This window comes from Pyricularia pennisetigena, chromosome 3 (assembly GCF_004337985.1).
Source record: "Pyricularia pennisetigena strain Br36 chromosome 3, whole genome shotgun sequence".
Classification (NCBI taxonomy): Eukaryota; Fungi; Ascomycota; class Sordariomycetes; order Magnaporthales; family Pyriculariaceae; genus Pyricularia; species Pyricularia pennisetigena.
Genome location: NC_043742.1, coordinates 7,544,583 through 7,556,778, shown reverse-complemented (window position 1 = coordinate 7,556,778; position 12,196 = coordinate 7,544,583). Strand labels below are relative to the sequence as shown.

Genomic DNA, 12,196 nt, shown 5'->3' with positions numbered 1-12,196 from the left:
TTAACACCTTACGAGGAATTTTATTTCGAATTCCAACCTGGATTACCGCATAAGCCCAATTTAGGGCATTTTCGGGTTATTGGTACTATATACCAGGTTATTTTACCGTTGGAAAAACGCCAAAAATCTAATAAACTGGTTCCCCGCACCGAAACGGTGAAACTTTTAACCCATTTATTAAATTTTACAGCGTTGGTTTACGCACCCGCTAAACGGGTTATATACAAAACCTTTACCGTAAAAATTTTAAAGGGTATAACCGCTAAAGATTTGGCTATTCCAGGGGAAACGTTATAAATTTTAAAGGGGGAAAATACAAATTTAAAAGGGGATTTTAATTTTAAACCTAAAAGCGAAATTAACAGCGTTCCAGCGGATAATTATCCCCTAAAAAACCCTGAAAATACAGGGTATTTACCACCTGTTACAGGGCAATTGCCACCCGTTACAGGGTATCTAAACACTAAAAATACAAGACCCGCCAAACCTGTACAGCCTACTATTCGCCCCCCAAAACCTATAACGGTAGCGGTACCTAATCCTGTACTTGAAATGATGGAAATTCCGGTGTTTTCAGCACCTAAAATATAGAATATGGAATTCAGTTCGCAGTTCGAAAACCCAGATTTAATGGATATAAATTACGTGCATTATTTTTGTTTCTAAACCCAAAGAAAAATAAAAAAAAGCCAACTAAAAATGGTAAACCAAATAATTACCAACAGGCCTTAAATAACCCTAAAAATGCTAGATGGTTAATTGTTTTAGCGTTTAAATTCGACCAAATCGTTATTGCAAAAACTTTCCGTTTTATCCCAAGAATTAAAATGCCTATAGGCCGTAAATTCGTTTCTACCCAGCCGGTATTTAAATTAAAAAAGGATAAAAATAATAAACCTATAAAATATAAGACTAGGTTTTTTATTAGGGGTTTTTCATAAGTTAAAAGCCTAAATTATATCGAAACTTTTGCTAATACCAATATACCACTTACCTGGCGTATATTATTAGCTATAATTAATGCACAAAATTGGGAAATAAAACAAATCGATTTTATTGGTGCGTTTTTAAATAAGAACCTTACCGACGTAAATATATATTTGCAAATTCCAAACGGTTTTAACGAATAAGCAAAAAACTATAGCCCTACCACCGTTAAAATTTTAGTGGAAATGGGTTATAACCCGAAAAAGATTGCAGGTTATACAGTTGAAAAAGGCGTTATATGGTTTAAAACAGGGTCCAAAAAAATGGCAAAACAAATTTAAAACCCTATTTTTTAAAAAAGGTTTTAAACCATTAATCTCTAATCCCGCTGTTTTTTATAACGTTAAATCCAAACATTTTATCGTTACTTTTGTAAACGATTATCTGCTGATAGGTCCTAAATTGCAATATATTTAGGATTTAAAAGCCCGCTTTAATAAGGTATACGCGTTGGAAAATAGGGGCCCTGCAACCTATTTTTTAAACATTCAAATTATAAAAAATAAATTTAAACGCCTATTTTGGTTTTATTAAAGTTAATATATAAAAGAAATACTAACAACGTTCGGATTAATCAATTGCAAACCTATATTTAATCCTTTATAGCCGGGTGTGCTAAAATATAGCGGGGGTAAGCCCGTAAATGCGTTGGAAACTAAATTATTACAGCGTATTATCGGTACCCTTATATATTTAATATTATTAACGCGCCCGGATGTCGGTTTTACGGTTTAATGGCTTTCACGTTTTTTAACAAAAACCACTATAATTTATTCAACGGCAGTTAAAAACCTATTACATTATTTAGCGGGTACTAAATCCTTACTTATTTGTTACGGAAATAAAATATTTAAAACCAAATTACCACCCAATCTATTAATAGGGGGTTTTAAAAGCTTAAAATTACTGGGTTTTAATAATAGCGATTTTGCCGGGGCTAGGGAAAATTTAAAATCCATTTACGGATATTTATATATTTTATTTGGGGGCCCTATAACGTGGAAATGCAAAAAGGTTAATATTATAGCTTTAAATATTCCAAAAACCGAAACCGATGCTTTAACGGAAGCCCTGCGTAAAGCACAATGGTTTAAAAATTTATTTATAAAAATTGGATTACCTATAAAAGGCCCTATTATCATATTTGGAAATAATACAAGTTTTATAGTTAACGCATATAACCCTACGCACTATTAACCTATTAAATATACATTATTAAAATTTTACTACGTACGGGAATTAATTACAAAAAAATTAGTAATTTTGAAATACCTGGAATCCAAACAAATACCCGTTAATAGCCTAACAAAACCCTTAACGTTTCCAATTTATCAGGTTTTTTTAAAATTTATAAAGTTTAAACCCCTAAAAGTTTAATTTTTATTTATTGAATTTTAGGGCATCTAATTAATTCGTTAATTAATTACCCATTATATTTCCTTTGTTTGCCAATCTTGGATTTGTTAGCCCAATACCGGCCGTAGTACCCGAATTTACCCTGCACAGGTTAATTAATAGATATTTAATACCGACTTTATACCAGAAGTTGAATTAAAATTGAAAAAATTCGTATTTTGGGCGATTGACGTATTGGAAATACCCTATATAATATACCTAATTTGAATTATTACCAACGAATAGCCAAATTAACTACCTGGCTTAATAGTTAATTCCGTGGGTCAATATTATATAAATTAAAGGTTCGAATCCGGGGGTTATCACAATTTTGGGGGTTTTTTCCAATTCGGGGGTTCGTTTATTTCGGGGGTTATAGGTCGGTACAAAAGGCTTAATCATCCTGGGGGTTTATATCGGGAGTTCGAATCGGGTTAGGACACAAAAGGGATCTTTTTTTAGGGTTTTATTTTTTATATATTTGTCTTTTCCGACTTCATGTGAATAGTAGCAAAAAAAAGGGGGTGTTAATTATATGCGTTATTTAGCATATAATAGGTCCATTCTTATTTGTATATAAGCCATAATAGATAGTGCCGAAATGGGGCTGTTAAGGTTGTCAAATTTCCTATTATATTTTATATATTGCAGGAATTGCGATTCAAAATTAGCGAATGGGGTTTCACCCTATACCGGGTTTAATACCCACCCTGCATTTACGAGTTAGCTACCCTATACCGGGTTGAAAATTTCACCAAATCAGCAAATTAATGCGAACCCAAAAATGGTTTGTATGGAAATGAGGGTGTTTTTTTCAACAACGCATACAAAATAATTTTTCGGAAAATCGTGTGCGGCACCGGAACGTTTTCTGGCGTGCGGACCCCCATTTCGATATCGGAGAGTATATAAGGGAGATAAAGCAAAATCTCCCCCACCAATGAATCAAATCTATCAATCCAAAAATTAGTGAACAATATAGTGCATTTGAACCCTGTAATTACAGGCTTTTACAACGCAACTAGCACCACGCCGCACTTAGGCTAATGCCCAACCCCCTGTTAGCAACCCATATTGTTAACATCTTTTTTTTAATAGGTTTAACACGCGTTATTTAATATTATATTCCTTACCGTGCTTCCGAGCTTTTTTTCAAATTTCATTGAACGTTATAAAGGTTTAAAAATGCTTTAAAATATTTGAATTTGGGGATTAATAGCGATTTAATAAATCCGTTTACAAGTATAAATTTTGCTTTAAAGTAGGTAACGTGGAAGTTTTTTTTGGCGTATTCCTGTTTAAGCCACATATTTTATATATTTATATAGCGTAAATTGGTATTAATGCGAAAGTTTTTGTTAACGATTAAGCGAATTATTTGTTTATTATCGCAATATAAATTCCAAAACTGGCCGAAATTTAATTGTATTTTTTTAAAAATCCGTTTTGAGGCCATAATTCTTTTGGCCGTTTTTGATAATACGTGCAATTCTGCTTTTATCATAGACGTTATTACCGTAATTTGCCTCGCCGCTTTCCAATAAATAGCTCCTCCGAATAGCATTATTATGTATTTTTTTAAAAATTTCCTCGTATTTAGATCGTCGCCGAAAAATGCGTTATTTGCCAATATAAAATGCTGATTTTAGTCGTTCGTTCCGTATTTTATCCTTAAAGACCTCGTACTGTATGAATAAAGTAAAAAGTTTTTGGTTAAACGTTTGTAAAAAGGATTAGGATTGGTAAAAAATTTAAAAAATATTAATACTGCGTACGCAACGTCCGGTTTAAATATAATTGCGGTATATAGGATAAACCCTATTATTTCCTAATAGGTTTTAATTTCGTTTGAGATTGCGGTTTTTCCGTATTTTATTATAAGGTTTTTTGGTAATGGCGTTGGCGGGTATTTTAAACTTTTTGTAAATTTAAAATGTATGGCGATTTTTTCGATATACGAATCGTGCAATAAAATCGTTATACGTTATTTTTTATTTCGCAATACGCGCATCCCAAAAAACCAAAAAAGTTGCCCCTTCCGTAATTCGTATTTAACCTTCAGGCCGTCGATAACCGTTTTGCCGTTTTTGGCGTATTTTGCGGTATATAATACGATCATATCGTTTATGAAAAAAATTACGATAACCCTGTTTTATGTAAATACGCATATATATGGCTTATTACCTACTGGTTTAAATCCCAAACTTTGTAGCGTTTTTAGGAGTTTTTCGTACCAAAATTTGGGTAATTCCCTTATATCGTAAAACGTTTTTCGTAATTTAAATATAATATTTTGTTTCCCAAATCCTTTTAATATGGTGCAAAATATTGGTTTATTTATATTAAACGTTATATTAAGGAAAACATTGCTTAAATTAATTTGGATCGCCTCGAAATTGAATCGCGTTATTAGGGCTAATATTAGCCTGAAATTGCGTGCGGTTAATATCGCCGCGTAAATATTTTCAAACGTATTAGGCGTTGATTAATTACCCCTGACCACGAACCGTATTTTATAACGTTTAGAATAACCGTTTTTATCGAATTTATACGTAAATATTTATATAAACGGTATTAGTTTCATAATATAATTTAACCTAAGGGTTATTTCCCATATTTCCTTTTTTTCGAAATTTATCCATTCTGTTTTCCCTGTTTTAAAAAATTGTTTTTTATCCGGGTACGTTATAAGTTTTTTCCAGGTTTTAGGCGCATATATAAAATCGTTTTTATACGGTTTAACCTTTTTATCCGGTTTTTTCTTTTATATTACCGCCGCAATAATTTCGTGCAATATTTTATAATTATAATTACCGCTTTCCAACGTGTTTTATTAATTAAATAGGAACCTTAATAAAAACGTTAATTATAATTAAAAACCTGGAACGAATATCCGGTCTTTTATATATATTTATTGTAAATAAATATTACTATTACCGTATATTACGTTTTTCCTTTTAAAATAATCGCGTTTGCAAAACTCGTATTATTGCTATTACCCCCGCGTTTTCCACGGGTTATATTGTTTTATTGCGTTGGCGTTATCTTTTCGTATTTGTTTTCAAAACCCTCGTAATAAATCGGGGCGTTTTCGAAAAACGTTTAAATTTTATTATACGCGTTTAAACGTTGGTTTGGGGTATTAGCGCGGGCGTAATATTTAGGGCTTATACGGATATAACGGTAATGCTCGTCGGGTTCGGGGGTTCGGATTGCGGTTGCGGTATATTACCCCCGATAAAAAAACGGTTAAACGTAAAATATTCCCGCGCCAATTTATTATTAATAACGATTAATTCCACCGTTCGGGTGTTTTTTTACCAATGTCGGTGTATCCGGTTCTTTTACAGGGTCCATGGGCGTACGCGGTGGAAATCCGTTATTATTTGGTATATATATACCGAATTCGTACCTTTCTCCCGTTTTGGGCGTTATTGCATTATTTTCCAAAATTTTTAAATACGCTGGTATTACCAACGTATATTTTTCCGGTTCGTTAATTATTTATATCCTAAACGGTTTCGGTTAATTAACCGTTTTATTTGTGATCGGTCCGTTTAAATTTTTAAAAATATAGTTTTTTGCAATTCGTTCGCGGAAATGCATATTGCGGTATTCCGTAGGTGTTTCCGCGCTCCGTTTTTATAATATTAATACGTTATTTAACCCCTAATTCAAAATAGAAACGCCTGGATTAGGTGCGAAAAATGGTTTATTCCGTAATAAACACAAACGTTCGATTATTCCGTTTTTTAAAAATTCCAATATTGGTTCGTGGATCCGGTTTATTAAAAATTCGTATTCGTTGTTAAATTTACCGGTTTTTACGTTTTCCTTTTTGAATTTTTTGTAAAAACGTGTTTCGTCGAATTGGACGTTGCGTAAGGTAATAATTTTGTCGAAAAAGGGCACCCAAATATGGTATATTTTAAAAAATTTATATTTAACTAAATATTTTACGTGCGTTTTAGGGCTCGTTTTAAATATTACCCTATTTTTTAACATTATTTTTACCGGGTTTAATACGTAAGTTTTACACCCGTATACGTACGTATTAAACCAATTTGGGCGCAGGTTTTTATTTAATATAATAAATAATGCAGGTGTATACCATTTAAAAAACCCTTCAAATTATACCAATAGGATTTTATTTGGATTAAAGCTTTTCCTATTTATTAAAGGATTTATATTAATAAAATAACCTGCCGCTATAATTATTTTTGGCCAAATGGAGGTAGGTAAATTGGTTGTTAAACGCATTTTGAACTCGCGCATAATTACCTCCTATCCCGAACGCTTTATTTAACCGCTCGGTTTATATATATTAAAAAGAAGCGTTTTTATTTCGATTCCAAGCTTTTTGCAATATTTCTGGTAAAAAGTATATCCCGTATACGTTATTAAAATAGGTTCGTTATTATGGAAAAATTTCGCAATATGTAGGCCGTATTGGCGCGCTACCCTTTGTTCGAAACCGAATATTATTAACACGAATTTTGCCTTCGTTTTTCCGGTAAACGGAATAATCGTTAAACGCCCCGAATATTCGTTTTTTAATAGCAATAAATACCGCATACCAGTATTTAATTTTTCAAAATAAAAAATTTTTAGGTGTATTATATAATAGGGTCTATATGGTTCGCGTTTTAGGCGTTTCAATATTACCGTTTTACCATATATTTAAACGCACGCCTCGCACTCCAATATTTTTAATCTTTTAATTTTTACATCTTTAACCCGGTGGATTAACGTTTTAAACGTTTCCGGACCCTGGTGGCCGGTTTCCCAATATTAAATTAACGAATTATTTTCTTTTTCGTCGTATATTTCCGTGGAATTCTTTTGTGGAATTTTAATAAATTTTATCCAACCGTTTATAACCGTTAAGGAAATAATATTTACAAAAAATATTTATACGGTAGGGGTAGCGCGCAAATAATAAACAGGTTTATATTGTAGGAAAATTACGTTATTACGTCGTTATAAACCGCATAATACCAAATTGTTTTTTATATTCCTTAAACGTAAAATGCAATCCCAGCCGTTATACCACACGTTTTTATTTTTTAAACGCGTTTTTAACACGATATTAACGTGAAAATTGGGTACGTACGTTACGTTAACGAATTTTAACGTTCGTTTTCCGTTTAACACGTTGTATATGGTGCGCGTACCAAATGCGGTGATTATAAGCTGTTAAATACCGTATATAACGAATTGCGAATTCGTATTTGCAGGTTTACGGATAAAACCCGGGTCCAGGCGTTTTTTGGCGTATACCAAATATATAAAACAGCAATTATCGGGCAAAATATTATTATAATATAAATAATAAAAAATATTTATAGACGTAAACGCGTTAGTTTTTTTATCGTAACGTATTTAAAAATATATAAGGTCGGCGGGTTCGGTAAAAATAGTTAAATAGGCCGCCGAAATAATGGGCGGCCCTTTTTATTTTTTAAATTGCGGTGCTTTTTTCGTTTTTCTATTCGTGGTAAATCCTAATTCCGTAATTATATTTTTTAAATTAGTAATTCGCGTATAAATGATTAACGTTTTTTTTTTAAATTCGGCGCAAATTCTTTTACGATTTTTGGTTAAATAGGGGCTACGAATACGGATTTTGGGGTTTTTCCCTGTTACCGCGTATACCAATTTTTCGTATAAATTTGGTAATTACAAATAATTGTAATTATAAGGATATTTATTCCGTATATTTCCCCTGTTTTTACTTTTATTAGGAACGTGGTTTAAATTTTTGTTTTATTCTTTCACGAATCCGTTAAACGTCGTATAAAATTTATTACAATTGCGGCCACCTTTTATCAAAAGGTCGGTGGTATTATCGTTAAACGCGTTTTTAAACCATTTAAAAATATATTTAAAAATAATTATATAATCCGGTTTATTTAGCTCGTTCCGAACGTTTATGGCCTGAAAAAGTTGGAAACGTTTTCCTATTTTTATAAAGTTTTTAATCGTTAAATCCCCTTTAAAATCGGTTATTTCATAATTCCGGGCTTTTTCGTAAATTAAATTATAAATTTTAAATTAATTCGTTTTATTATATATTATACGCGTTAAAGCTAAAATTGTTTTATAATTTTTAATAGCCTGTTTTTTAACGTACGTTAAAGAAAATGCGAACTTTTTTTAAAACGTTTTAATTATTTTTTTAAACGTGTTCGAACCGCTACGTTAAACGGTAAAAACCGCCGTATTAAAAAACGTTGGATTTATATTTTTTTTTAACCCATTGGTGGAAAATATTAATTTTTCGGAATTATTCGTTTATATAATTTTCCTGCAATTCCTGCGTTTCGCGAATTTTATTTACCGCGCGTTTTATTTCGGAAAACGTAGGATTTCCGGGTATAATAAATTTTTTAAACCTTTAAAAATAGGTTTATTTATATTTGCAAACAATTTGGCGATTTAATTTATTTTACATTTGGTTTTAAACGGGTTTAAATCCCAAATTCGTAAATTTGTATAATAATTGTCGAATCGGGAACGTTTAAACGATTTTATAACGTTTTCGGTAAATTTTTCAAATATTGGGAATTTTTCGTCGGTTTATTGGTTTAAATTAACCAATTTTCAAATACGTAATATTTTTATATTTTGGCGGTAAATTTTAAATTATTTAAATTATTGGGCGCGCAAATTAAACGTTATTGGCGATTTGTGGAATTTTTCGGTCGTAAATATAGTAAACGGTAAAAAATTTGCTTTTAAATATCGTAATAAATACCGGTAGCGGGAAAAAAAAATAGGTAAAATAAACGTTATTCGTGTTAATATATAATTGCAATTCGCGTAAAATAGAAATTTTTATAATTTCTAATTGTACCGGGTTTATAATTAACGTATACGAACGTATACGTACAGTTTGTATAAGTGGTAGGAGAGTTATGTATTTAGGTAGGGTGCGTTATTTAGGTTAACGAGCGTGGTAGCGCTTTTATAGTGTGCATAACGCTAACTAAGCTCCTCTGGTCATGTGATGCCAAGGTCTATCTATTGCAACAATTATCAGTTACTTTTTTTTAAACAAAACTTGGGGTAGGACATGCTTACATAATCCCCGCGGGTACCCGCGGACCTATTGGCCCCCCAATTGTTACGATTTAATTAACAGCAAATAAAACAATACCATGGACCGGGACCACTATGAACTATCAATTTGAAAGGAAACAAATGTAATTGTTCTTTCCTTTGTTACTATACAGTGCTAAATTTCTTCCCATCTCTCTTACGACCCAAAGATATCTGTGCCCCATGCGTAGGAGACTGCCGAGTATTATTCGATCTGTGTAGAATGTCGCCGGTGAACAACCGAAGCGCTTAGCGGGATATCTCTTCTCTTTGCGTACAACCTATCCTTTTGTACGCATCCCGGTGCTGGCCACAGCATGCCAGGGAAGGGTTGGCAGAAAACGGGGATGCCAAGCTTGAAAAGATTGTCGACAATTGGTTTCACTCTGATAATATGAGACAGTTTAGAGGTTAGCTAGAAATGCACGATCCAGACAAGGAGGCCTTTTGCCGGTAAGATTTACGAACAGGCCAGCCTTTGTATTATGCGTAACTTCTTGGACTCGAAAAAGCGGTTATTCGCCTATGGACTGGTAAAACTAAACTTTTGCAAAATAAAGGGGCGTTTGGCAATGCGCTGAACGCCGCAGTTATCGGAAGTTATACGGCTGTTACAAAATGGATCATAAGCAAATGTGATAATCCAGCTCGATACGGCGGCGACGATGATTTTACTACTAAAAACGATTTTGCATTCCCTCATTACCCAGGACATACTCATAACTGCTGCGGGGAACAGGTTGAACGGCGGAAAGGTTATAAAGGTGCTTGCAACTCACAAGGGAAACCAAATCCAAATTACTGAAAGTTTTGCGAATAGCATTGCGGGGAACATTCAGAATGGGGTAGAAGTGATGCAAATGGTTTTAACCTACAAAAAAAAGCAGGTTACAATCACTGATGACATATTCAAAGCTGCAGCAGGGAACAGGCTTAACGGCGCAGAGCTAATGGAGATGTTTTTGGCAAAAAAGGAGACCAGATCCAAATCACAGAAAATCTCCTAAACGCCGTTCCAGGAAACGACCAAAATGGCGCAGAGTTAATGGAAATGTTTTTGGCCAAAAAAGGAAACCAGATCCAAATCATTGAGGATATATTCAAAGCTGCAGCAGGGAACAGGTTTATCGGCCCAATGCTAATAGAAGTGGTTCTTTCTTTGTGTTTTCTTTTTCTCGATTTGTGCGTGTTGGAAGTGGTTTTAAACTACAAAAAAGACCAGGTTACAATCACTGAGGACATACTTGAAACTGCAGCGGGGAATAACCGACATGGCACAAAGGTGATGGAAATGCTTTTAATCTATAAAGAAGACGAGATCCAAATCACTGAAGATGTTGGAATATTAATAACTATCGCATTTGAAGGGATATTCCGACATGGAATAACACGCGCGGCCCCTGGGATGCCTTACAAGTAAGGCATCCATAGGCCCGCACGAACCCCTTTCTCGTGCCCCAGAACAAATTGCAAATAGCTTCCTTTATTACTTAAAAGGTAGATAGGAATGATTAAATATAGCGATTCGCACTATTTATTTGTTTCAACTCGAATCCCTACGCGTAAACGAGGTCTATGAACAGAGAATATTCTTAAAAGCCGTTGCGGAGAACGGTCGGAATTTCCCATTTTTAGCTTTGGTTTCGAAACCGAGTATGCCCTGCGATATATAAAAGAGGGAAGATAAAAAACAGGCCCCTTTCCAATTAAATAGGGGCGACCTCCTTTAACGAGATTTAGCTAGATGCGATTTTCTTACCAAAATAGGGTTTGTTTTCGCCATTCGCCACAAAAAGAATACAACTTTAGCTGTTAATAGGCCTTTAGTAAATCGAGGGACCTAAGGAACAACGCTCCTGTGCATATATCGAGCCAACGAGTATGCATTATAAGGTAAAGGGGGTTAAAGATTATTATTCGTTCTTACAAAGTAAAAAGGAGCCTCGTATGGGTTATCTCTATATATAAACGTGTTAAATTACGTGTATAACCACGTGGTCCCCCGTTCCAATGCCCGCATAACGCATGCACAACGCAATAAATATCCTACTGAATATATATTCCGACATTAGCCCTTATATTTTCCAACTAGGCGGCGTACTTGTATAAAAGGTAGTTTATATGAAAAAAGCTTTTGCCACAAACACGTCCAAACCACCAGCCCTCCTTTTCTAAATATAACTTGGGAGCCTGGCCTCTTTAAATAACAAAAAAGTTAATAAGAAGTGTTTTACAGTAGAAAGTATGAAAGGCCTTGTAACACTTCGCTTACGTTGGGTGTTTAACTGCAATCGGTTTTGCTGCAGCAGAGACCAAAGGTGTCGTTTACTGTGCCGGCGCAGGAAAAAGGACTAACCCCGGGGCATTTTTGGGTCGGGCTAAGGTCGGTTCCCGGACTTCTAACGAGGCAGATCGCCATCGCGGCCGAAACCATATTGAGGGTTAGAAGGATAGTCTTGATGTTAAAGTGCATTGTATCTGGATGGTAAAGTACCAAGGGTTTAGGAAGATTGAAAGTTGGAAAGTAATTGAAGGTTTCGAAGTTGATGTTAATTGGTTGTCTGGTAATGGAAAAAATTGAGCTTAGTTGATCAGCGTTGGGATGGGTAGTGTCCCCTTTTTATACTCGCATCTCTGGTTTGTTGATTCGTGGATCGGTGGTAATTATCGTCAGGTCTAAACCTTAATTTTCACTAGATTGTTTCAAAAATAT

General features: G+C 33.9%; 2 protein-coding genes across 2 annotated transcripts; one reads left to right on the top strand and one right to left on the bottom strand.

Moving 5' to 3' along the window:
- Positions 1 to 10,043: 10,043 nt before the first annotated feature.
- On the top strand, positions 10,044 to 10,490 carry PpBr36_03805 (uncharacterized protein; the record flags this gene model as incomplete). The annotated part of the gene is made up of 2 exons (XM_029890974.1): positions 10,044 to 10,093; positions 10,131 to 10,490. Exon 2 carries the CDS (start codon positions 10,149 to 10,151, stop codon positions 10,488 to 10,490), a length of 342 nt encoding a protein of 113 aa, XP_029753101.1. The 5' UTR covers positions 10,044 to 10,093; positions 10,131 to 10,148.
- A 1,274-nt stretch (positions 10,491 to 11,764) lies between these two features.
- Positions 11,765 to 11,956, bottom strand: PpBr36_03804 (uncharacterized protein; the record flags this gene model as incomplete). Its single annotated transcript, XM_029890973.1, has 1 exon — positions 11,765 to 11,956. One exon carries the CDS (start codon positions 11,954 to 11,956, stop codon positions 11,765 to 11,767), a length of 192 nt encoding a protein of 63 aa, XP_029753102.1.
- Positions 11,957 to 12,196: the final 240 nt, after the last annotated feature.